This window comes from Podarcis cretensis (assembly GCF_951804945.1).
Source record: "Podarcis cretensis genome assembly, chromosome: 7".
Taxonomy (NCBI): Eukaryota; Metazoa; Chordata; class Lepidosauria; order Squamata; family Lacertidae; genus Podarcis; species Podarcis cretensis.
The window spans coordinates 34,719,584-34,747,052 of record NC_137176.1 but is presented as its reverse complement, the minus strand read 5'-3'; the positions used below and the strand labels follow the sequence as shown (position 1 = coordinate 34,747,052).

General features: G+C 43.8%; 1 protein-coding gene and 1 long non-coding RNA gene across 5 annotated transcripts in view; one reads left to right on the top strand and one right to left on the bottom strand.

The window, feature by feature from the left end:
* The first annotated feature begins 112 nt into the window (after nt 1-112).
* LOC307220113 (cytidine monophosphate-N-acetylneuraminic acid hydroxylase-like) overlaps nt 113-27,469 on the top strand; it is a 54,494-nt gene continuing 27,137 nt past the window's right edge. The window contains exons 1-2 of one of the 4 annotated variants that reach the window (XM_079983775.1): nt 113-490; nt 25,426-25,550. In XM_079983775.1, the coding sequence (XP_079839901.1) occupies nt 25,540-25,550 (11 nt within the window). In that variant the 5' untranslated portion in view covers nt 113-490; nt 25,426-25,539. Of the gene's footprint in view, nt 491-25,162; nt 25,551-27,469 lie in introns of those variants that run through there. The other 3 variants (XM_079983776.1, XM_079983777.1, XM_079983774.1) reach the window with 3 other exon arrangements.
* Nucleotides 679-25,153, bottom strand: LOC307220163. Its single transcript, XR_013840736.1, has 3 exons — nt 25,034-25,153; nt 6,648-6,987; nt 679-960 (listed from the first exon to the last, which is right to left on the bottom strand). It is a non-coding gene; the product is annotated as an uncharacterized lncRNA (long non-coding RNA).

The following is a 27,469-nucleotide window of genomic DNA, read 5'->3' as shown; positions in this document are numbered from 1 at the left end:
TAAAATAATATAATATTATAAAAAACAACCACCACCATTTAAGGTGCTGCAGATTAAAAGCGCTTAAAACATTTTAAACCATTTTGTCCCTTGCTGCGGGTAGCTGCTCAGGCCTCTTAAGCTGTGGCGGTGAGTGCAGGCCCCGCCCCCTAGGCCCGATGGAGTTGGCAGGAGAGGGAGTGGTCCTCCCAGCACTCACGAGAGGAGCAGCAGCAGTGTCCCGGAAGCCTCTCTCAGGCCTCTTAAGCTGTGGCGGTGAGTGCAGGCCCCGCCCCCTAGGCTGCATATGCAAGTTTTGTCTCAGTATATGCCAGTACATGACTTTCATTTCTAGATGCACACCACTGGGTCTTTAAACTGATGGTGACCTTATTAAAAGTAAATGATTTTCTAGCAATCAATTCTCAGGTTTCTTTCCACCTTGCTATAGCTGCTGTAAAACTCTCAAAACTTGTAGTTTCCATGGTGTCAGCCCCACTGGAGTTTACAGGTCCTTCTTCCAGACCCAGCCTATGATGTTCGTGAAGCCAAATAAAAATTTATGACTTGGAACACCAATGCATGATATGTATCAATGCCTTAAGAACCTTTTATATTTAAATATTAGCCCATCTTTATGAATAACCAGTTTTTCACCTAGAATTTTCTTTTCAAACAGAAATGCTGCTGAAACACATCTGAGAATACTGTGAGATGTTTTCACTGGAGTGCAGCACTCTGCTGGCTTTTATCTCATCCCCTCCTCTACATTTCGAAGTACTATTTCCATTGTCATTCTAAGAATCTGGGGGAAAGCCAAAGAAACAGATAAGCCAGTATCTTAGTTTGCAGTACATCCACATTGTTTTGATATGCAGAAACTTGCTGAGTTCCACAAGAAGGAAATGGTTCATGCTACATGTGGCTTGTGGCTGGTTCGTTGTTGCCGCCAGGGATTCAGCATCATTTCTCTCCTCTAACCTGTTGATCCATTATGGAGAAAAAGTCAGGTTATTCGACATGGCATTTTACCCCCACCAACTTCTTCTAAAATGCTCCACACAAGCGTACATGTGAACAAAAACGTAAAAAAAAACTTGTGGCCATAGCTCAAAAACTTGACCTGATTGAGCAAAACCAATGTGATTTTTGGATTCAGCGCATCAGATTCGTCCTAAATCAACTGAAAAAACGCAGACAACAAATTTGTTGTTGACCAGTGATTGTACAGGCAGTCATTGTGCCTAGGATTATTATGCCTAGGAGACAGGGGACTCCCCTGAGAAGGAGGCTAGTTCACCAACACAGGAGCCAGATATATGGATATATGGAGAAACGTGACTCAAAGAAGGAGGCCCAGGGTTCGCTCTGATTGTTTAGAATTACACAATCGCTTTGAGGTCCTCTCCCCTAGCATGGAAGACGAAGAGCAGACTCCATTTGAGGATCTCTCCCTCATTACAGTCGATCAGGTATATGAAGACAAGCAGCAAAGTCAGTCCTCAGGGAATGTGCAGGCGACCTTGGAACGGACAGCTCACGGAAGAACCCCAACCAAACCTAAGAGGAGGCGTATAGTGGTGATAGGGGATTCCCTACTGAGGGGAACAGAAGCAGTGATCTGTGGGCCTGACAAGATGTCTCGGGAAGTGTGCTGTCTCCCGGGGGCTAAGATCCAAGATGTAACTGAACGACTGCAAGGAATCATAAAACCCACTGACAAATACGCCTTCCTCTTGGTTCATGTGGGAACCAATGACACTGCAAGCAATAGCCTCCAGAAGATCAAAAGAGACTATAAGGCTCTGGGCAGGAAATTGAAGCAATTAAATGCACAAATTGTCATCTCATCTGTCCTCCCAGTTGAACGATGTGGCCCAGGGAGAGAGAGAAAAATAGTGGAAGTGAACAGCTGGCTTCGCAAATGGTGTAAACAGGAACGGTTTGGATTCTTAGATCACGGACTGCAGTTTCTTGAAGATGGACTTCTGGCAAGCGATGGGCTGCACCTCACAACGGTTGGGAGGAATGTTTTTGCCAAAAATCTCAGAAACCTCATCAGGAGGGCTTTAAACTGACTAATGTGGGGGAGGGAGACAGTGCTCCTGAAGGTAGGAGTCTATCAATTGATGAAGATGATCATCCAAATGTCATAGACCAAATGGAGCAAACAGCACGCAGACCTAGTGGTGGGAGGAAAAAATCCTTAAATAAGAGACACGGGGGAATGATTAATGGACTTCAGTGTCTGTACACTAATGCGCAAAGCATGGGAAATAAACAAGATGAGCTTGAGCTCTTGGTACAGCAAACTAAATATGACATAATAGGCATCACTGAAACCTGGTGGGATAAGTCCCATGACTGGAATGTAATAATGGTGGGATACAATCTATTTCAGAGAAACAGACCAGACAAGAAAGGAGGAGGAGTGGCGTTATATGTCAGGGATGTGTATACCTGTGAAGAGATCCATGATTCAGAACCTCAAAGCCAAAGTGAGAGCATTTGGGTCAAAATTAAGGGAGAGAAGAATAACAGTGACCTCATTGTGGGAGTTTACTATAGATCCCCAAGCCAAATGGAGGACATAGATGATGCCTTCCTGGAACAGATGGCCAAGCATGCAAAAGGAAGGGAGATAGTAGTAATGGGGGACTTCAATTACCCGGATATTTGCTGGATGTCAAACTCAGCCAAGAGCATAAGGTCAAACAGATTCCTCACTGGCCTTGCAGACAACTTCGTTGTCCAGAAAGTGGGAGAAGCAACAAGAGGAACAGCCATTTTAGATCTGGTCCTAACCAATGTTGATGACCTGGTTAGTGGGGTAGAAGTGGAAGGATCATTAGGCGCAAGTGATCATGCTCTTCTGAAGTTTACTATACAGCGGAAAGGAGCAGCCAAGCATACTAGGACTCAATTTCTTGACTTTAAGAAAGCCGACTTCATAAAACTTAGGGAAGTGCTGGGTGAGATCCCATGGACAGTAATACTAAAAGGAAAGGGAGTTCATGATGGCTGGGAGTTTGTTAAGAGGGAGATAGTAAAAGCACAACTTCAGGCAATACCAATGAGACGGAAACATGGAAGGTGCCTAAAGAAGCCAGGGTGGCTATCTAAAGAACTTTTAACTGAGTTAAGATTAAAAAAGGATGTGTACAAAAAATGGAAAAGGGGGGAAACCACCAAAGAGGAATTCAAACAAATAGCCAGCACGTGTAGACACAAAGTCAGAAAAGCTAAAGCACAGAATGAACTCAGGCTTGCTAGAGAGGTTAAAAGCAACAAAAAAGGCTTTTATGGGTATGTTCGTAGCAAAAGGAAGAACAAAGAAACAGTGGGGTCACTCAGAGGAGAAGATGGTGAAATGCAAACAGGGGACACAGAAAGGGCTGAACTCCTCAATGCCTTTTTTGCCTCAGTCTTCTCCGATAAAGAAAACAATGCCCAACCTGAAGAATTTGGAGCAAATGATTCAGCAGAGGAAACACAGCCCAGAATAACTAAAGAGATAGTATAAGAATACTTGGCTAGTTTAGATGTATTCAAGTCTCCAGGGCCAGATGAACTGCATCCAAGAGTATTAAAAGAACTGGCAGATGTGATCTCAGAACCACCGGCAGTCATCTTTGAGAATTCCTGGAGAACAGGCAAAGTCCCAGCAGACTGGAGGAGGGCAAATGTTGTCCCTATTTTCAAAAAGGGGAAAAGAGAGGACCCAAATAATTACCGCCCAGTCAGTCTGACATCAATACCAGGGAAGATTCTGGAGCAGATCATTAAGCAAACAGTCTGTGAGCACCTAGAAAGGAATACTGTGATACCAATAGTCAGCATGGATTTCTGAAAAATAAGTCATGTCAGACTAACCTGATCTTGTTTTTTGACAGAATTACAAGCCTGGTAGATGAAGGGAACGCAGTGGATGTAGCCTACCTTGATTTCAGCAAGGCATTTGACAAGGTGCCCCATGATATTCTTGTAAAGAAGCTGGTAAAATGCGGACTTGACTATGCTACCACTCAGTGGATTTGTAACTGGCTGACTGACCAAACCCAAAGGGTGCTCATCAATGGTTCCTCTTCATCCTGGAGAAGAGTGACTAGTGGGGTGCCACAGGGTTCTGTCTTGGGCCCGGTCTTATTCAACATCTTTATCAACGACTTGGATGATGGACTCAAGGGCATCCTGATCAAATTTGCAGATGACACCAAACTGGGAGGGGTGGCTAACACCCCAGAGGACAGGATCACACTTCAAAACGACCTTGACAGATTAGAGAACTGGGCCAAAACAAACAAGATGAATTTTAACAGGGAGAAATGTAAAGTATTGCACTTGGGCAAAAAAAATGAGAGGCACAAATACAAGATGGGTGACACCTGGCTTGAGAGCAGTACATGTGAAAAGGATCTAGGAGTCTTGGTTGACCACAAACTTGACATGAGCCAACAGTGTGACGCGGCAGGTAAAAAAGCCAATGCAATTCTGGGCTGCATCAATAGGAGTATAGCATCTAGATCAAGGGAAGTAATAGTGCCACTGTATTCTGCTCTGGTCAGACCTCACCTGGAGTACTGTGTCCAGTTCTGGGCACCACAGTTCAAGAAGGACACTGACAAACTGGAACGTGTCCAGAGGAGGGCAACCAAAATGGTCAAAGGCCTGGAAACAATGCCTTATGAGGAATGGCTAAGGGAGCTGGGCATGTTTAGCCTGGAGAAGAGGAGGTTAAGGGGTGATATGATAGCCATGTTCAAATATATAAAAGGATGTCACATAGAGGAGGGAGAAAGGTTGTTTTCTGCTGCTCCAGAGAAGCGGACACGGAGCAATGGTTCCAAACTACAAGAAAGAAGATTCCACCTAAACATTAGGAAGAACTTCCTGACAGTAAGAGCTGTTCGACAGTGGAATTTGCTGCCAAGGAGTGTGGTGGAGTCTCCTTCTTTGGAGGTCTTTAAGCAGAGGCTTGACAAGCATATGTCAGGAGTGCTCTGATGGTGTTTCCTGCTTGGCAGGGGGTTGGACTCGATGGCCCTTGTGGTCTCTTCCAACTCTATGATTCTATGATTCTTTGATTCTATTATTGTGCCTAGGATTATTACCCCTAACTACACCACACACGGAACAATTAACAAAGGACCATGGACTTATTTGTAAACGGACCTGAAATTTAACAGAGTAAGAGGCAAGTGAAAGAAATCGGGAAGTCTCAAAAGCGAAGCTTTCTATATTCTGACCTCCTAAACCACACCTTAACCATAGCTTCCTCTCTTTCCCTCAGTTTCCCTCTCTTTCCCTGATTTTCATGATCATCATCATCATCATCATCATCATCGTTGTATGCTGCCTTCCCATAGTTGAAAGTATGCTCAAGGCAGCTTACCACATAAAAAGATTTACATAATTAGAAACATAACAAAAGTCATAAACAGTAAATAAAAGGTAAAGGTACCCCTGCCCGTACGGGCCAGTCTTGACAGACTCTGGGGTTGTGCGCCCATCTCACTTAAGAGGCCAGGGGCCAGCGCTGTCCGGAGACACTTCCGGGTCACGTGGCCAGCGTGACATCGCTGCTCTGGCGAGCCAGAGCCAGAGCCGCACACGGAAACGTCGTTTACCTTCCCGCTGGTAAGCGGTCCCTATTTATCTACGTGCACCCGGAGGTGCTTTCGAACTGCTAGGTTGGCAGGCGCTGGGACCGAGCAGCGGGAGCGCACCCCGCCGCAGGGATTCGAACCGCCGACCTTTCGATCGGCAAGCCCTAGGCGCTGAGGCTTTAACCCACAGCGCCACCTGCGTCCCTAAACAGTAAATAAAACACATCAAAAAGTACACAACCAAACCGAGCAATTTCCACATAAGTTATAAGTTACAAGTTATGTTCAGATTTTTATTTAGGTTGTAAGTTATGTTCTTTGTTTCTGCAGATAAAATCAATAAAAATATAAATTAAAAAGAACAAATCGGTCTACTGCTTAATGGTAGAAATGACAGTTTAAGGCTGGAGTTGCCTTTTTTGGCCTTTTCTTTCATCTCTCTCAAGACCCAGCCTTGCTATATAGTTTATCTTTCTTATCGGGCCTCATTGGCCATTTTAGTCCCAGGCTTTCTGTATAGTGTATATCTATAATGAGGTCCAGCTCTAGGTTTGATTAGTCATGGCTCCCTATAAATGAAAGGGGGCGCCAGGGCAAAAAATTGTAAAGGCTCCTCTTGATCCTAAACACCCTGTTTTCTGTTTCCTAAGATGAAGAAGAAAAGGCTCATGGATTGGCCATTTCAGCTCCCCTGTCTGCCCCCCTCGAAAGATCTTCTCTGGCTCCCTCAGCCTCGTGGACCAGTGCTAGGAAAGAAGGTACACCCAAGCAAAAGGAGGCTAACAAGTGGATTGTCAATTTAATCCTAGCTCGCTTGAATACCTTGGAGCAGGCATCCCCAAACTAGGCCCTCCAGCTCTTTTGGGACTACAACCCCCATCACCCCTAGCTAACAGGACCAGTGGTCAGGGATGATGGGAATTGTAGTCCCAAAACAGCTGGAGGGCCGAGTTTGGGGATGCCTGCCTTGGAGGCCGGACCCAGCAGGAACCCTCTGGTTGTACTAGCCACTCAGGCAAGGATCAATCCAGTTTTCATTTCCCGATGGAAACAGTGCTTTGCCTGGGGATGGGGTTCTTCAACTGCAGCAGTTCTCTCCGCTCGCTGCATGTGAGCAGGTCTGGCAGCCATAGTGGTTCCCTCTGGGGTCAATACTCGACCACCTGTGCATCTGGTGTCGGAGCAGACATCCTGAGGTGGCTTCTTCAGCTGCTGCTCTTTTTGACTCTTAGTCTGGAGTTGGGGCAATGCCCTTTGGAGAACCTTTGCCCTCACTGGCTTTTTGTTTTTTTGCTTCCTTCTGCCATTTTGGTGACGGGATTATGTGAGTTTATTTTCACTGCTCTTTCGAGAGCACGCTAAAAATACAAAGAAAAAGGATACAAAGAAACATTGTTGTTTCCTTTTTTTTGAAAGTAATATTTATTAGTTTTCCAACAATTTAAACACTACAAACCACAAAGAAAAAAAAAAAAAAATGAAGAATACAATACAATACAAAAACACTACAAAGCACCAACACATTAAACTAACAAAACAAAACAAAAACAGTTTAAAACGCATCAAACAATTTCAATATCTTATTTTTCATTCACTTATTTCAACGACCTCCTCACACCTCCCTTTTTGTATTCCACTTCTGTTAATTGTTTCAGCAATTCCTTTCCATCTTCCTCTGTTTTCTATCCTATAATTATCTTAACACATTCTAACCTTATTTTTTCCTTTAATACTCTATTAATCTGTTTATATTTGATCCTTATAACATTTCTACTAAAGCCATATAACTTCATTCTAACATTTTTCTAACATTCATTAATTTTACAGTATTTCTGTAAATAGTCTTTAAACTTTTTCCAGTCTTCTTCCACCGACTCTTCTCCCTAGTCTCGGATTCTGCCAGTCATTTCCGCCAGTTCCATATAGTCCATCAACTTCACCTGGCATTCTTCCCGGGTGGGTAAATCTTGTGTCTTCCAATATTTCGCAATGAGTATTCTTGCTGCTGTTGTTGCGTACATAAAAAAGGTTCTATCCTTCTTTGGCACCAATTGGCCGACCATGCCCAGGAGAAAGGCCTCTGGTTTCTTCAGGAAGGTATATTTGCATACCTTTTTCATTTCATTATAAATCATCTCCCAGAATGTCTTAATCCTTGGGCATGTCCACCAAAGGTGAAAGAATGTACCTTCAGTCTCATTACATTTCCAACATTTATTGTCGGGCAAATAGTAAATTTTTGCAAGCTTGACTGGTGTCATGTACCACCTATAAATCATTTTCATTAAATTTTCTCTTAGGGCATTACATGCCGTAAATTTCATACCTGTGGTCCATAACTGTTCCCAGTCAGCCATCATTATATTATGTCCAACATCTTGTGCCCATTTAATCATAGCTGATTTCACCATTTCATCCTGAGTATTCCATTTCAACAGCAAGTTATACATTCTTGACAAATTCTTGATTTTTGAATCTAACAATTCTGTTTCCAATTTTGATTTTTCCACCTGGACACCAACTTTTTTGTCCAAATTGTATGCCTCCATTATTTGGTAATAATGGAGCCAATCTCGCACTTTATTTTTCAATTTTTCAAAGCTCTGCAATTTTATTCTGTCTCCATCTTGTTCCAAAATTTCCCAATCTTTCGGCCATTTGGCCTCCATATTGAGTTTTTTCAGTACTTTCGCTTCCATTGGTGACAACCATCTTGGGGTTTTATTTTCTAACAAATCCTTATATCTTATCCAAACATTAAACAATGCTTTTCTAACAATGTGATTTTTAAACGCTTTATGTGCTTTTACCTTATCATACCACAAATATGCATGCCAGCCAAATGCATTAATGAAACCTTCTAGATCCAACACGTCAGTGTTTTCAAGAAGCAGCCATTCTCTCAGCCAGCAAAAAGCAGCTGATTCATAATACAGTTTAAGGTCTGGCAGGGCAAATCCACCTCTTTCTTTGGCATCAGTTAATATCTTAAATTTTATTTGAGGCTTCTTGCCCTGCCAAACAAATCTGGAAATATCTTTCTGCCACTTCTTGAAACAATCCATCTTATCTAAAATTTGCAATGTTTGAAACAAAAACAACATCCTTGGCAACACATCACAGCAATTTGGCCTAACAATGATAACTTCAAATTTGTCCATATTTCTAAATCCTTTTTCACTTCAATCCACATTTTTCATAATTATCCTTAAATAAATTCACATTTTTAGCAGTCATATTAACCCCTAAATATTTCACTTTCTTAACCAATTTTAATCCTGTCTCCTCCTGAAATTTCTCTCTCTCATTCACAGTTAACTTTTTCTCTAAAACCTTAGTTTTCATCTTGTTCAACTTAAAACCTGCTACCTGTCCGAATTCTTGAATCAGTTCCAATACCCTTCTAGTACTAGATTCTGGCTCCTGTAAAGTCAATACTAAGTCATCAGCAAATACTTTTAATTTGTACTGTTTAGCTCCCACTTGTATATCTTTAACCTCTTGGTCCTTTCTAGTCATATTTAACAAAACCTGAAGGACCGATATAAAGAGCAATGGAGAAATTGGGCAACCTTGTCGTGTCCCTTTCTCAATCTTAAACTCTTCTGTCACTACATTGTTCACAATTAATTTTGCCTTTTGTTCTGAGTAAATTGCACCTATACCATTTTCAAAACCTTGACCTACCCCCATCCCCTGTAGATTCTTCTTCATAAAACTCCAAGAGATGTTGTCAAAGGCTTTCTCTGCATCCACAAATATCAAGACTGCCTTAGTATTGATATTCACTTGTAGTTTTTCTAGAATATTAATTATATTCCTCATATTGTCAGACAAATGTCTGCCCGGGAGAAAGCCCGCTAGGTCTTTATGAATTTCTTCTACTAACACCTTTTTTAATCTTTTAGCCAAAATATCTGCAAAAATTTTGTAATCCACATTAAGCAGCGATATGGGGCGGTAATTCTTGAGCTGTGTCTTTTCAGTCTCTGTTTTCGGTATACCGTATTTTTCACCCCATAGGACGCACCGGCCCATAGGACGCACCAAGTTTTTTTGGGGGGAAACAAAGAAAAAAAAATTATTTCCCCCCCAGGCGCTTGTGGGGCCGGCAGTGGGGAGAAGCGCTCTTCTCCCCACCACCCGCCTGCAGACCAGGAGCTTGCGGGGCTGGCGGCCAGGAGAAGCACGCGTCTCTCCGCCGTCAGCCTCCAAACCACATTGGGAGACAGCGGGATGGCGGCGTTCCGCCTCCCCGCTGTCCCCCGACCTTGTGGGACTGGCGCTGCGGCTCTCCTGAAGCCTGGAGAGCGAGAGGGGTCGGTGCGCACCGACCCCTCTCGCTCTCCAGGCTTCAGCGAAAGCCTGCATTCTCCCCATAGGACGCACACACATTTCCCCTTCATTTTTGGAGGGGAAAAAGTGCGTCCTATAGGGCGAAAAATACAGTAAGTGTAATGTAAGCTTCCTTCCACAACTCTGGTGCCTTTCTCACTTCCAATATTTCATTGCAGACTTCCTTCAATGGTTGTATTAACCATTCTTTCAAAGATCTGTAATATCTTGAAGTCAAACCATCTGGTCCTGGATATTTACCTAATTGCATGTTCTGGATGGCCCCTTCCACCTCCTGTTCCGTTATTTTGTAATTCAACATTAGCTGTTTTTCCTGAGAGATTTTGTGTAGTCCATTTATTTTCAAAAACCGATCAATGTCCATTTCTTTCTGCTTCTCCTGTGTATAAAGTTGTTTGAAATACCTCTGAAAACACTTCCTGATCTCCGCTGCATTCTGTATATTCTTTCCTTCCACTTCCAAATTCGTAATAGTAATGAGTTTTTGTCTTTTTTTCATTTGCCAGGCCAACAATTTCCCACACTTATTTGCCGATTCAAATGACTTTTGCCTCATCTATTTAATCTTCCATTCTATTTCCTGATTCATCAGCTTCATATATTGTACTTGGTATAACTTTATCTCTTTCAGGATGTCCTGTGACTTTGGTTTTGCTCTCAGTTTCTTCTCTCCTTCCTTTATTTTCCCCAGGATTTTATCCTTTTTCTCATTCTGAGTTCTCTTCTTAATTGCATTCTGTTGTATTAGGAATCCTCTCATAACCGCTTTGCTTGCGTCCCAAATTACTCTTTTTTCCACTGTAGTATTCATATTTATCTTGAAATTGTCTCTTAGAGTTTTTTGGGCCTTCTAGGTCACCTCTTCATTCCTAAACAAAGTATCGTTCATCCTCCATCTAAAGGAACCAGTTGGCGTCAATTTCATTTCCATCTTCACAGCATTATGGTCAGAACAAGTTTTGGGGCAAATCTCCACTTTGCTGATCTTCGGAGCCAATCCCCTGGTTACCCAGATTTGATCAATTCTTGTCCATGTCATTTTAGCCTCAGAGAAGAAAGTTCCCTCTCTTCCCAGAGGGTTCTTCATTCTTCAAATGTCAACTAAGTCCATATTTTCAGTCATGTCAAAAAAGGTTTTTGGTAGTCTACCATCTTTGGTGACTACCTGTCTCTGTGCCTTGTCCATGTTTGTAGACACCACTCCATTCATATCTCCCATCAAAATCATATTATAGTCCATGTAATCCATCAGAGTCTCATGTAGCTTCTTAAAGAACTCCGATTTTCCTTCATTTGGTGCATAAATACCTACAATCAGGAATTTCTCCCCTTGTGATTGAATTTCAATTACAACAAATCTTCCTTGGTCATCTTTGAATATGAATTTCGGTGATAGGCTCTCCTTTGCATAGAGGACCACTCCTCTTTTTTTAACTTTATCTGATGAGATAAATTCTTGGCCCAGTCTTTTATTACTCAATATCTTCCTGTGTAGCCTTATTACATGTGTTTCTTGTAAACAAATCAAGTCCAGATGTTCTTTTTTCAATTAATGAAAGACTCTCTGCCTTTTTTCTGGAGAATTTAGTCCATTCACATTCCAGCTCAAAACCTGCAACACCATCTTGTAATTACGCTGATATTCCTCCAATTGCACCCAATGCTTGCTCTTCTTCTGTTGGTGGTGGTGGTGACACATTCACTGGGAGATCCAATCCAAAGGATAATGCTGATATATCCAATATTCCCCTATTTGGTGATCTTCTATCTGATGCTCTTTGCTCTAGTCCTCTATCTGGTGATCTTCTGTCCGATGCTCTTGGCTCTTTTCCAAGTCCCTTCTGCAGATCTTCTTCGTATTTATACAAAAACTTTACTTTATCTTCTACTGATCTTATTTTTATTTTCCTTCCTTTGAAACTGAAGGATAGACCTTGGGGAAACTCCCACCTAAAAATGATTTTATTCCTTCTCAGCAGGGCAACCAAATCTCCGTAGTTAGGCCTAAGATCCAATAGATATTTCGGGACGTCTTTAAAAATTTCCACTCTTGACTGTTGTACTTCTAGATTCTTCTGGTAGTGCCAACCCAAGATTCTATCTCTCTCTTCTTTAGTTCGAAGGGTGATCAAGCAGTCTCTTATTCTATTCTTTTCTTTTTTTCCCTCCTCTTCCAAGTCTGAAGGCTCTCACAATTCTAAATTCTTCTTGACCCAAGTCCAAGTCCCAAAAGTCAGCAAATTCCTGTGTGAGAAAGTCTATCAAACTTTCCTTCTCCAATTCAGGTAGGGCTCTGATCCTCAGATTTGTCTGTTTTTCTTTAAATTCAATCATAGCAAGCGTCAACTTATGATCATCAAGTTGCCTCTGTAGGGCTGGGACTCTCTCTCTCTCCAGTTGTGTTACTTTACATTCAGCAGCAACGGCTTTCTCCCTAGCTTCCTCCGCAGTCTGCCGTATCAAAGTAGATTCCTGTATCAATTTCTGGATGGTTTCTGTATTGGTATTCACCTTTTGTCCCAGATTATTTATACTTTCTGTATTTAAGTCAATTTTACTAGCTGCAGCATCCACTTTCGCAATTGTCACATCAGTTTTCTTGTTAAGCTGTTCCAGTGAATCATTTATCTTATTTAATGCAACTGCTAAGGCCTCTTCTGTCGACATTCCTCTTAGTTTTGAGTGTACTGGTACAGAAGCAGCAGCAGAAGGAGCAGAGAGGCCTGATGTTGAGCCTCTCCTGGGTTGCTGCCGAGTCCTCCCAGACCTTAATGTTTTTTCAGCAGTTGGCTGGTCTGTTTTTTCCTTTCCATTTGCCATAACACTTAAAAGTTTCAAGGTCAGTCCCAGAGTCTCACAGTTTTTTATCTTGCAACTGGAAATTCCCCTAGCCCAGCTCTTGTAAAACAGCCAGTTTCAAAGGCTTCCACTAGGGGAAAACAGTTTCTATTTATATTAGTCAGTAATGTCTTCTTTTAAAGACAGTTCAAACAATCCAAAGTTAGTTTCAGTTTTCAGTTACTTTTACTCCTTTTTAAAAACAGCTGGAGACAGTAGAAACAATGTATATCTCTTATTTAGCTAACTGTCAATGAACATTCTAAACACTGTCAATGAACATTCCAAAAGACGTCAGTCCTGCTAGCAGCTCGTTTCCAGTGTCAGAGCGGCGGTATTTTAGCTCTCTTCACTCTCTCCTGCAGGCATACTCAGTCCACAACTTCCCCCCTCTTCTCCTGCCTCCAAGGGGGGATTTATTGTTCTTTACCAATGGAGATTTAGTCTTTTACAAAAGGCTTTCCAAGACTTCAGCTTGCAGCCTCATTGCTTCAGTCTATTTACAAAAGGGGAAGGCGGACTTCCTGTATTGAACCTCCCCGTTACGATGGCAAATTAAACGTTTAAAAATCCAATTCTCCGCTTCAGCTCTACTCATGGGTAATTGCTTTAAAGTCAAATTGTCCACAGGAAAAAGTCAGCGGTCTCTGGCAACAGCTATGCGGCTTCGCTCCGTGGAAGAAGCAGACGATTTGAAGGTTTCCCCGCGAGTAGGGGAGGTGCAAAAGGTGCCTGCCGAATCCCACACTCACAGGCTTCTCCCACCTGTGATTTTTTCAGGTCTCCGTCTTCGCCGTGGTGGCCAGACCCAGATTCCCACGGGGCAGAGACTTCCGGGTTAGCGCCAACGACTAATGGTGGATTCCTTCTGAGCTCCGCAGGGATCGGCTTCGCGGGATCAGGTCTTACCGCTGCGGCAAAGCGGGGACCCTCAAAAATCACAGGCAGGTGAAGCCTGTGAATGTGGGGACTTGGCGGGCACCATATGCGATCCCCCCAAGCCGCGAAGGAGCCTTTTTAAAGGCTCCGGAACGGGACGGGGTGAGCGGCGCGGTGCTGAGAGTCGACTGCTTCTTCCACGGAGTGAAGCCGCACAGCCGTTTGTCGGAGAGCGCTGACTTCTTCTTGTGAACAATTGGATTTTAAAGCAACAACCCATGAGTAATACGGAAATTGGAATTTTAAAGAAAATTTTTAAATTCGGCACGATCGGGGAAGGTCTAAACAGGAAGTCTTCCTTCCCTCTCTGTAAACAATTTAAAGCAAAGGACCTGTTACTAAGGTCGAGGAGAATTCTTTGTTGTTGTTTTTTTCTTGCAAAGACTTTAATTTCACGATTTGGCACTATAGAAGCAGGGGAGCCTGCAGAAAAAGAACTAAATTTGAAGCACACCCCCCCGGACCCGGGAGTGTTCCGTGAGAGCCTGGTAATGAGATATAGAAGATCTTGACAGCTGTCAAGCTAGCTGTCAAGATGCAAAAAAAAGGATTTTGTCTCTGTTGCTTCTGCCGGTTACATTTGTTACAATTTGCTCTTGGGAAAAAAAAGGAAGGGCTGATACAAACTAACTGGACTTTTGGACTTGTGCTGAAAGGAACATCAAGGAACCAAAATTCCCCTAGAGGGGGTTTTGGGACATTACAAAGAATGGCTGGAGGAGGAAAAATACAGGCTGAACTGAACAGAGCATTTGTTCTCTTGGGAAAGTTGCAAGGTCAAATTGATGTTTTGGCTACAAGTGCTAAAACTTTTGATTTAACAGTGAATACCTTCATTGAATTTGATAAGGATTTGACACAGGAAGCCTACTTAATTGGACAAACAGAGAAATGTGAGAGCTCTGAGAACTTGGAGAAGGAGATATATGTTGTCCCTGAAGAAGAAAAGGAAGGGGGAGCTGCAACCTTGCAGATGTCAAAGGAGAGCTGTAATTTGAGGTCTGACATGATGGCAATAAAGGAAAATAAAAACTTGATGTGGAAAGTCCGGCCTGAATTGGAGAGTGAAAAATAGAGAGATCTTCTTATGTGGAGATCTGAAGACTTAAGGATTACAAATTTGATCAAGGTGGAAGTTGGAGCTTTGGGGACATTTGGATTTGAAAGGAATATGAAACGAGATTCAGAATACCCCATAGGCTTTACCTTTAAGTATGAAGGCCTGGCTGGAAGAAATGTGGATTCTGTTGGGCCAGAGCTTCCCCGAGATTTGATTTTCAATATTAAGGACTATCAAAAAGACCGGCAGAGAGGAAGTGAGAGGGAATTAAGAGCCTCTGATGTAAGATCTCCAGGCTGATTGTATATTGAGACTGATGGACATATGTTGGGGACTGATACGGGGAAGGGGGCATGGGTGGAATAGAAATTGGGAACTCAAAGGGTACATAAATATTTGTTTTCCTTTTTTGTTTTGTTATCTGTATGAAAATTGGGAAACTCGTGGAAGGGAATTTTGGTCGACCTTAGAGAAATGTGGTAAGAATAAGTATTGATGTATAAGTTTGGATGAGAGTTAAGATTGGATAAAGTAAAAGTGGTTTTTAAAATGAACTAAATTAAATGAAAATAAGGTTGGAAGGACATATAAGAAAAATGATTAGATATAGAAGATTAAGTAAAAATGAATTGAGGAAATGGACAAAAGAAAGAAAGTAAAAGAATAACATATTAAAATAAATTATTAAGTTAAAAAATAAGGTTGAAAAGGTTTGCTGAAATAAAAATTTTGGATTTGGATACAGAAATGGGAGGTGTGGGGAGGTCAAGAAAATAAGTAAAGGGAAGTTGCTATGTAAAGGATTTAAATTGTTTTTTTTTCTTGTTCTTTGTTCTTTTTTTAAAATGATTGCATTTTTTCTGTGTGTTTTTCTGTTTTTTTTCTTTTTTTATTTCTTATTACTATTTTTTCTCTGCTTTTTGTGCTGTATTGTGTATTTTTTGTTTTTCCCCCATGTTTTCTTTTTTATAACCTTTAACAAATCTGAATAAATATTATTTTTTATATATATATATAAAAAAAACAGATTCCCATGGGGCAAATCCCTCCCGATCAGAGGAATTCCGCCATTGCCAGAGGCACCAACCCGGAAGTCCCTCGCTGTTTCCAACTCTCTCACAGCACTTGTTATGTAGTGAAGTTTCACCCTGGGCCAGCAGGGGGATACTGTAGATAGATTTCACTCTGGTCTGTAGATAGTTTTCACTCAGGTCCACATCAGTTATTTTAGGCGGGAAACTCTGGGTTGTTGTTGCTACAATGTTGACAGCCGGCTGCCTATAAAAGCAGGCCAGCTGAGCTGTTTGCTTGTCAGTTCTATTCCAGCTTACAAAATAAAGAGCTGCTTTGGAGAAATCTCTGTGTCATCTGCTATGTCAACTCACAACTTAACACTGGCGACGAGGATGGGATGGATGGACATCAGAGCACAGCCAGATGCGGCCAGCCTCTGAACTGACCTGAATCACTGAGCTGAATCACAGAGCGAAATCACTGAGCGAAATCACTGGACAGAACCAATTCAGAGCTGACTGTTCTGGCTAGAGCACTGTGTTCCATCCATCGCCCTTCACGCCGGCATTGGAATCATGGCTTCACTTGTGCCTCTACCGCCGTTTGCGCCAGCCTCTGAATCATGGGACTCCTACCTCGCTCGGTTCGACTGCTACCTCCAAGCCAACGAGCTGACAGAAGTATCAAAGGAGCGGAAGCGGGGCCTATTCCTCAGCCTCTGTGGGCCTGAGGTGTTTGAGACGGCCCGAGCATTGGTTGCACCTGAAGCAGTCCAGGCAACACCGTGGGACACGATCCAAGAGAAGCTCCGCAACCACTACGCACCAAAGCCGTCCAAGATTGCTGCCCGCCATGCATTCTACCACCGGAACCAGGCAGAGGGGGAGTCAATCAACAACTACACCACCGCCCTGCGACAGGCTGCAATGCACTGTGAGTTCCGAGACTTAGACGATGCCCTGATGGATCGAATCGTCTGCGGGGTCTGGGACATCCATCTGCAACGGCGTCTCCTCACCAAGCCAGACCTCACGCTACAGAAAGCCATTGAGGAGGCTGTGGCCTCAGAACCTGCTGAACGTTCCGCCCAGGAGATCCGCAAGTCCAGCAGCCCGCGTCTTGATAGGAAGCCAGTTCCGGTGCATCATGAAGAGGCCAGCAGTGATGAGGCATCCTCCAGTGAAAACTATCTACAGTATCCCCCTGCTGGCCCAGGGTGAAACTTCACTACATAACACCGGGTGGCCACAAGGGCCTTTTGCATCGGAGTTCCAGCCCTTCGCAACCAGACAACATGAACTCTCGGCTCATCGCGGCTGTCTGCTGTGGGGAGACCATGTCGTGATTCCCCAGGGACTCCGTCAGCGCGTCCTGGAGGCTCTGCACGTTGGCCACCCGGGAATTGTCAAAATGAAGGTGTTGGCTCGGTGTTACGTCTGGTGGCCTAATATGGACGATGCCATCACTGCCTGGGTGTCCGCCTGTCAAGCATGCCAAGAGTCGAGGCCTGCACCACCGGCAAGTAAGGGACACACCTGGGAGACGCCAAAGACACCCTGGTCGAGGGTGCACATCGATCTGGCTGGCCTCTTTCATGGCTGGCCCCAGTTCATGTCAGGCACGTTTGAGCGGAATCTTTTGGGACTGGGCATCCGCCATGCCCTAACGGCACCCTTTCATCCATCCAGCAACGGGCAAGCGGAGAGAATGGTGCGCTCGGTAAAAGAGGTACTGGTGCGCCTGGACCAGGGAGACTGGCCCGAGTGGGTCGCCAAATACTTGTTCGTGCAACACATCACCCCTCATGCGGCCACAGGGCGGAGTCCTGCTGAACTGCTTATGGGCCGCCGCCTCAGGTCACCGCTCAACCGGCTGCACCCGGACTTTACCGTGGCTGAACCCCCAGGCTGTGCCAACGCGCCACGGTCATTTGTCCCAGGAAACCAGGTCTTTGCCCGGAACTATGTGGGGGACATTCCTTGGGTGCCAGCCACAGTAGTGGGAGTCACTGGACCTCGCTCGTACCAGGTGGCACTCGAAGACGGACGCTTGTGGCGCCGGCACATAGACCAGCTTAGGCGCAGGGTTGGGGACTTGGACACTACCGTGGTGCCCCCAACTGCGCTTGCGGCTCCAGAAGAGACACTTACAGATGGCGAGGCTCCACCTACACCTCCCTCGCAAACTGCCAGCGTGGAGCCAAACCAAGCCACTTCAGAGGGTCTGCCAGACTTACCGCAGACTCAGACCACTCCATTTGCGGAGGCTCCACCCACAGCAGCGGATCTAGGGGATTTGGTTTCAACGCCACCTAGGGTCGCACCACAGCCTCAGCAAGAACTGTGTGGCCCTCCGGACTTGGCTACCAGTCCCCGGCGGTCTGGCAGAGTTTCCAAGCGCCCAACTTATTTAAAGGACTATGTTGTTGGACATGTATCACTGTTGGTCTAAGTATAGGAAATGTAACTGATATGCTTTTGTGCCTAATTGAACCATTACGCGTAGCGCTGTATATAAGGAAACCATTACGATTGTAACTAACGCCTTATCTCGGTGGGGAGGGGTGTTATGTAGTGAAGTTTCACCCTGGGCCAGCAGGGGGATTCTGTAGATAGTTTTCACTCAGGTCCACGTCAGTTATTTTAGGCGGGAAACTCTGGGTTGTTGTTGCTACAATGTTGACAGCCGGCTGCCTATAAAAGCAGGCCGGCTGAGCTGTTATATATAAGAGAGTTTGTGTACTGGTCCAGTAAACGCTTCCACTGCGCAACCAGCAACAGTTCTCTTTGCAGAGCATTGATTAAGTCCAGTGCAGAGATTCTTGTTGCAGTACAAGCTTCAGAGTCTCAGCAGCAAGGAAATAACGACACAGGGAAGCCTGTCTTTCCAAAGACAGGTTTATTGCAGAAAGATAACAGAAACACCTCCGGAGCTTTCAGACATTTTTGCTTCACGCCCCCCAGGCACAGAAAACAAACACTCTTTATATACTGAACAACTTAACAACTTAACGAGCTTGACTACTTAAAGTCACATGACATTGCTAACTTGCCAGCGTCTTAGGTTTCACACCCTAACACCCCCTCTCGCTGGCAATACAAAAACAAAATTACTTCAGACCCATTTCTTCACAAAAGTTTTCATGCCGCTGAAACCCAAGCGGTTTTGTAAAACCATCAGCTTGATTTTCATGACTGGGACAGTAATTTAATTTAACAATTCCTGCTTTTACCATTTGACAAACATTTTGAAAGCGGATATCCAAATGTTTTGTACGACCTTTAAACTGCCCATTTTGTGCTAACTTAAGACACGGTTGATTATCACCCCATACAGTGATTGGAGTGATGGCCTTTTCATACATCTCTTGTGCCAAGCATTTGTAAAATTCTAGATCTCTACATAATTCAGATAAGGCACAGAACTCAGCTTCTGTTGACGACAAAGCAATCAGGTTCTGTTTCTTGGATCTCTACCCAATCAGAGAGTTACCAAATTTTATTACACAGCCAGACACTGATTTTCTATCCTTTAAATTTCCCCAATCACTATCTGCCCAACAAGTAATCTGTGCTTGTCCTTCAGAAGATAATTCAAGGCAAAAATCTTTGGTGTATTGTAAATATCTTAACACTCTTTGAATTCCTTTCCATGCATTTACACTAGGTTTTGAAGCTTCTCTGCTGAGTAAGTTAACAGCGTAAGCAATGTCTGGTCTACTCCATTGCGAAACATGAAGTAAGCTTCCCAGTGCTGACTGAAAGATTTCAGCACACTTGAATTCGGCACTATCCTTGAACTCATTGTCTTTTACAAAACCCATTTCCATTGGTGTTCTAACACCTGCACACTCTGTCATGCCAAACTTTTTCAACATTTGCAATATCTTGCCTTTTTGATTCAGTAGAAAACTGCCATTTTTGGTCCTATCTATCTGAACACCAAGATAGACCTTTACATCACCAAGATTCTTAACTTTGAAGTGTTTATTTAACTCTTTGGCTAGTTTTTTTACTTGTTCTTGTGTCTTTGAAGTATAAATCAGGTCATCTACATAAACAAGCAAAGATTCTTGAGCATCTCCTGAACCTCTGAAATATAAGCAATTGTCAGCCTTGCTCCTGCTAAAACCAATGCCTACCAAAACGTCATTCAAACACTCATTCCAATTATGAGCAGATTGCTTGAGTCCATAAATAGATTTATGTAGTTTCCATACCTAATTTGATTTACCAACTTTCAATCCTGGCGGTAGCTCCATATAGAGCTCTTCAGCCAAGTCTGAATGAAGATAAGCTGTAGAGACATCAAATTGATTCACTTTGAACCCTTTCTGAGCAGCAACTGCTAATAGTTGCCGAAGGGTTTCACTCCTTGAAGTGGGTGCATAGACTTTGGAATAATGTAACCCCTCTCTTTGCGTAAAACCTCGAGCTACAAGCCTTGCTTTGTACTCTGGTTTCCCCATCGCTGTTGTCTTTATCCTGTATACCCACCTACAACTTACTGCCTTGGTACCTTCTGGCAGTTTGGTGATGGAAAACACACCCAGTTCTTTCATAGAATTCAACTCCTTTTGCATGGCCTCACGCCACCTACTGGCCTCCTCCTGGGGTAACTGCTCAACCTCTTCAAAATTTTCAGGTTCACAATTTGCCAAACTAGCCCAAACACTAATAGCTTGGTACCTTTCAGGAGGTATACCTTTGTTGGCACGCTTGGAACGCCTTAACAGTTCCTGTGATGTTCCTTCAGTTTCCCCCTCTGACCCAGAATCACTAGTCGTCACCTGTTTATCACTAGTAGTTGAAGAACTTTCTGATTCTGACTTTACACGTCTCTCTTGCTGTACGGGTGAACTTTTAGAGCTAGAAGATTCTGACTTTACAGACTTGGGTGAACTGGACGATTTCTCACCCTCGTCCTCAGACTCAAATTCCTCAGCCTCTTCTGGAACTAATACCTGCCCTGGGGCCCGAGTTTCATTGTTACTGTTCACCACATCAAATAGTATGTCAGGATTTCCATGAATTTTATTCCAACCATCCTGTTCACAAAATTCCGCACTTCTGCTGATTGTGATTTTTGTTTGATTGCCTTCTACATTCACAAATCTCCAACCTTTTGTGTTGGCTTGATAACCACAGAAAAGCATTTCTTTAGATCTAGGATCGCCTTTCCTACGTTGTGCCCTAGGCACCAGCACATAAGCACGACATCCAAAAACTCTTAGATGATCAATTTTTGGTTTTTTCCCAAATAGCATGAAGTAAGGAGTGTTGCCTACTGTGCTATTGTACACTCTGTTAAAAGTATAATTCGCATACAGTGCAGCCTCAGCCCAAAACCGTTGTGGAAGTCCAGAATCAAACAGCAAAGCAGCAATGGCTTCCTGTAATGTTCGAAATTTTCTTTCGGCAACTGCATTCTCCTGTGGTGAATAGGGATTGGTAAGTCTATGAACTATACCTTTCCTTTTTAACCACGTCTCCAGCGTGTGGTTCACATATTCCCCACCACGATCTGATTGTATTTTACGCACCCTGGTGTCAAATTTACATTCGACTTCTTCAATCCAATCCATCAGGATGGAAGCTGCTTGTGATTTTTCTTTCAGAAAGAAAACCCAACTAGCCCTTGAAAAATCATCCACCAAAATTTGCATAAATCTCGCACCTCCAAGCGATTTGACTGGCATAGGGCCACACACGTCTGTGTGCACAAGTTCAAAGGGTTTCTTGCTTACTCTATCAGATCTAGGATAGTTATATGTCTTAACCTTAGCATGTTTACAAGCACAACAATCCAGAAAATTTGGACAGGGTTTAATGTTACACTCCTCAGCTAAATCTGGCATCTTGCTTACATACTTAAAGCATATATGAGCTAACCTTCTGTGTAGTAGATGTGCACAACCTGTATGAGGAGACTTATTTACACACTTAGCTTGCGCTTCACCTGTTGAACATCTACCTGCTGCTAACTGCTCTTCATCCAAAACAAAAAGCCCATCCTCACAGGGAATTTTAACTAGCTCCTTCCCCTGTTTCGAAATGGTGCACACATCATTTTCAAACTCAACCTTAAAACCACTTTTTACCAGGCATAACACACTCAAAAGTCCATTCTTCATTCCTGGAAGAACGAAAACAGGAAGGTTAGTTTGCAAACAATTAACATAAATTGTGCCTTTAAGGTTCATTTCTCGTTTACTATTGTCTGCTATAGTCACAGTTTTTGCAACTGGCAATGTCTTGCAGTTCATCAAGCTACCACTAGATGTCGCTGGAACTAAACTGTGACTTGCTCCACTGTCAATTATCCACTTCAAGGTTTGTTGGCACCTTTTAGGACTCTGTTGTGCTGCCATTGCAGATAGTCCCTTATCAGCACCTGCTCCCCCTCTGGATCGTTGATTCTTGTAGTTCTCACTTCGTCTTCCCCTGTAGCTCCGGAAACTGACCTTGGACTGTTGAAATTCCTGTTGCTTTTCTGGACACTTTGCTATCAAATGAAACCTGCTGCCACATCGAAAACATGACTTGCTGGCCATAGCAGACACTTGTGAGGCTTCCTTACAGCTCTGCCTGCTAGTTCCCCCACTCTCTATGGTGGCTCTATGGTGAATTCGCCTAAGAGCTTCCCAAATTTCAAATGCAGACCTTAAATTTTCCACATGAGGTAATTGGGAATCGTCTATCGATACCATCAACATGCATCTAGCTTTAGTGTCCATTTTATCATGTTCCCTGTTCTGAGCATGTGCAGCAGCCTGTTGCTCTGCTGTGGCATCTGCTGCAACAGCCACAAATGGCTTTCGCCTCTGGACATAGTCAGCCCACACTTCTTTGGCTTCCAACCAGACTTGAGCCCTCTTAGACCACTGCACGTAATTAGCAGAGTTCAACTTTGTAAAGGGAACCTGGAAATTTTCCACTGCCATTCTTGGGGTCTGCTGCTACTCCCTCTGTGTGCCCTTGCTTCTCTTTCCCCTTGGGATTTGTTTTACTCACTTTTCAGACGCCTCCAGCCTCCTCTGAAGCCTTTAAGAGCTGGATTTACGACCAAGCCGGTCTTCTCTCATCCGAAAGCTGCTTTCACTTTCTCTGCACACAATACAGCTGTAGAAACGTAGAAGGAGCCATAACCTAAGAGAGTTTGTGTACTGGTCCAGTAAACGCTTCCACTGCGCAACCAGCAACAGTTCTCTTTGCAGAGCATTGATTAAGTCCAGTGCAGAGATTCTTGTTGCAGTACAAGCTTCAGAGTCTCAGCAGCAAGGAAATAACGACACAGGGAAGCCTGTCTTTCCAAAGACAGGTTTATTGCAGAAAGATAACAGAAACACCTCCGGAGCTTTCAGACATTTTTGCTTCACGCCCCCCAGGCACAGAAAACAAACACTCTTTATATACTGAACAACTTAACAACTTAACGAGCTTGACTACTTAAAGTCACATGACATTGCTAACTTGCCAGCGTCTTAGGTTTCACACCCTAACAATATAATAATATAATAATAATAATTTATTATTTATACCCCGCCCATCTGGCTGGGCCTCCCCAGCCACTCTGGGCGGCTTCCAAAAGAATATTAAAATACTATGATACATCAAACATTAAAAGCATCCCTGAACAGGGCTGCCTTCAGATGTCTTCTAAAAGTCTGGTAGTTGTTGTTCTCTTTGACATCTGGTGGGAGGGCATTCCACAAGGAGGGTGCCACTACCGAGAAGGCCCTCTGCCTGGTTCCCTGTAACTTGGCTTCTCGCAGTGAGGGAACAGCCAGAAGGCCCTTGGTGCTGGACCTCAGTGTCCGGGTAGAACGATGGGGGTGGAGACGCTCCTTCAGGTATACTGGACCGAGGCCGTTTAGGGCTTTAAAGGTCAGCACCAACACTTTGAATTGTGCTCGGAAACGTACTGGGAGCCAATGTAGGTCTTTCAAGACCGGTGTTATATGGTCTCGGTGGCCGCTCCCTGTCACCAGTCTGGCTGCTGCGTTCTGGATTAGTTGTAGTTTCCGGGTCACCTTCAAAGGTAGCCCCACGTAGAGTGCATTGCAGTAATCCAAGCGGGAGATAACCAGAGCATGCACCACTCTGGCGAGGCAGTCCACAGGCAGATAGGGTCTCAGCCTGCGTACCAGATGGAGCTGGTACACAGCTGCCCTGGACACGGATTTAACCTGTGCCTCCATGGACAGCTGTGAGTCCAAAATGACTCCCAGGCTGCGCACCTGGTCCTTCAGGGGCACAGTTACCCCATTCAGGACCAGGGAGTCCTCCACACCTGCCCGCCTCCTGTCCCCCCAAAACAGTACTTCTGTCTTGTCAGGATTCAATCTCAATCTGTTAGCCGCCATCCATCCTCCAACCGCCTCCAGACACTCACACAGGACCTTCACCGCCTTCACTGGTTCTGATTTGAAAGAGAGGTAGAGCTGGGTATCATCCGCATACTGATGAACACCCAGCCCAAACCCCCTGATGATCTCTCCCAGCGGCTGCATGTAAATGTTGAAAAGCATGGGGGAGAGGACAGAACCCTGAGGCACCCCACAAGTGAGAGCCCAGGGGTCTGAACACTCATCCCCCACCACCACTTTCTGAACACGGCCCAGGAGGAAGGAGCGGAACCACTGTATGACAGTGCCCCCAGCTCCCAGCCCCTCAAGACGGTCCAGAAGGATGTTATGGTCGATGGTATCAAACGCCGCTGAGAGATCCAGCAGAACTAGGAAACAGCTCTCACCTTTGTCCCTAGCCCGCCGGAGATCATCAACCAGTGCGACCAAGGCGGTTTCAGTCCCATGATGAGGCCTGAATCCCGACTGGAAGGGATCCAAATGGTGCGCTTCTTCCAGGCGTGCCTGGAGTTGTTCAGCAACCACTCGCTCAATCACCTTGCCCAAGAATGGAAGATTTGAGACTGGGCGATAGCTGGCCATCGTGGCCGCATCTAAAGATGGTTTTTTAAGAAGTGGTTTGATAACCGCCTCTTTCAGCGGGTCTGGGAAGGCTCCCTCACGGAGGGAAGCATTCACCACCCCACGAAGCCCATCGCCCAGTCCTTCCCGGCTAGCTTTTATAAGCCAGGATGGGCAAGGATCAAGGAGACAGGTGGTTGGTTTCACTCGTCCAAGCAGCCTGTCCACATCCTGTTCGCTTGTCAGTTCTATTCCAGCTTACAAAATAAAGAGCTGCTTTGGAGAAATCGCTGTGTCGTCTGCTATGTCAACTCACAATTTAACAGTACTAGATTTAAATAAGATAAACATAGCTTGTTGCCATATGAACCTTGTGTGACACGCTATCTTCTCAGTTCTTAATTCCATAGTGGGCATACCTCCACCGCCACTAATATTTGCCATGGATCTCAGCCATTTCCTTTTCAGCTGGCATCAACACCTGTGAACCTCACAAGCTTATGCAAGGATTTTTCCAGTATATGCCAGTACATAACTTTCATTTCTAGATGCACACCACTGGGTCTTTAAACTGATGGTGACCTTACTAAAAGTAAATGATTTTCTAGCAATCAATTCTCAGGTTTCTTTCCACCTTGCTATAGCTGCTGTAAAACTCTCAAAACTTGTAGTTTCCACGGTGTCAGCCCCACTGGAGTTTACAGGTCCTTCTTCCAGAACCAGCCTATGATGTTCGTGAAGCGGAATAAAAATTTATGACTTCGTTGTTGCCGCCAGGGATTCAGCATCATTTCTCTCCTCTAACCTGTTGATCCATTATGGAGAAAAAGTAAGATTTCTATCCTAATTATTCTTCAACATGTATTATTTTTAAATAATGCAAGAGATATGCAGAATAACGAGTAGTACAAAAAGTTTAATATATAAGGAAACTGATTGAGAAAGCTGACATATTTGGAATAAACTGCCGCTTTTTATTTAGTTTTCCACAATTTATCTTAACATCAGGGCATAACAGCAGCACTGTAGCAATTGTATACCATTAAATTAAGAGCATATTGTATTAACTATTCAAATATATATTATACTATTTGCATAACACATATGCTGTGCAGTGAGTGCCATGTGAGATGTAGACTTTCTGTAGACTATAGCACATATTTAATGTTATGTAAAAAAAGTTCCTTTGCTATGTCTTATGTGTGAGTGGATCTCATCCATTCTATATGTTATCCCCCCCATAAGTTCATTTACATGACATGAGACATGTGGTTGCTTCTTCCATTAAAATAACAGCTGTGTACGAATAAAGAAGCATGCATTTACGGGAAGAGGTGATATGTACATTTATATCGTCTTGAACCTGAGGCATGATCCTATATAGTTTAATAGTACATATTCAACATATATTATATTCAAAACCTTTGTATATATTATATCTAGGAAGTTCCCCTCAAAAACTATCTTATAAATCACGAAGGGCATGCATTTCTTGCTGGGCAAAAAGGCTCTGTAATTTATTAGAGGCTGACTTGAGAAATAGCAGTCATTTTGATTGTAGACATTGGCATCACCTAATGAACTACTGTAAGGCTGCACATTCATACATTTCTTTTCTTTGCATATAGCTCTATATTCTCAGTGGATATGTGTGTTTGCGATGGAATGGAATTTGTTAATGTACATGTTAGTATTTGAAAGTTAATTCCAAGAACAAAGATAACAGGTGATATCCAACTAAGCCTTGTCCAGAATAGAACCATTGAAATTAATAGACTTAAGTAATGAAGTTGGGTATCTCCCAATAATTCTTAGCAACAATTCATCTCTCACAGCTGGTCAGCTGAGGAAAATATATTGAACAAGTTAAAATAATTTAAATAGCTGGAGCTTTCGTTTTCACCCTGTAACAAGTGGAGCAAACATTGTTATGTTTTCAAAGCTGAAAGCTGAACACATAACATGAAATGTGTTAAGATTCATGTGTTGTGCGGAGGAGAATGTAATTTGATAATTCCAGCAAATAACAATTTAGATTAAATTTGCAGGGTGTTGAGATATATAGACTGTTTAACTTGTTAAGGATCTAGATACCGTACAACTTAAGTTTTTGTCAAGCCTCTGCTTAAAGACCTCCAAAGAAGGAGACTCCACCACACTCCTTGGCAGCAAATTCCACTGTTGAACAGCTCTTACTGTCAGGAAGTTCTTCCTAATGTTTAGGTGGAATCTTCTTTCTTGTAGTTTGGAACCATTGCTCCGTGTCCGCTTCTCTGGAGCAGCAGAAAACAACCTTTCTCCCTCCTCTATGTGACATCCTTTTATATATTTGAACATGGCTATCATATCACCCCTTAACCTCCTCTTCTCCAGGCTAAACATGCCCAGCTCCCTTAGCTCATATGTGACAGGTTGTTTGTGCAACGAACAGGAACGCCGCCAAAGAGAGGGCCGAGCTGGCACAGTGAGCCCATCCAGTTGCAGAGGGGGGGGCCAGGCCACAGTTCAGGCTTTTTCCACTCGTCACTGCTTTATCTGTGGGTCGGTTGAACATCTGCGTCGATCCTGCCCCCGGAGAGCCAGAGATGCCGGGCAGGATGTCTCCAAGGTCGCTTCCCATGACAGTCAGCCAGGTTTCCATGGCAGCCAGTCCAGGAAAGGAGGCCAGCATGGGAATGCACAGGGAGGACGTGACAGAGTGGAGGACAGTCCTTATCACCTAACTGCCTCCATGGCAACGCTAAAGGC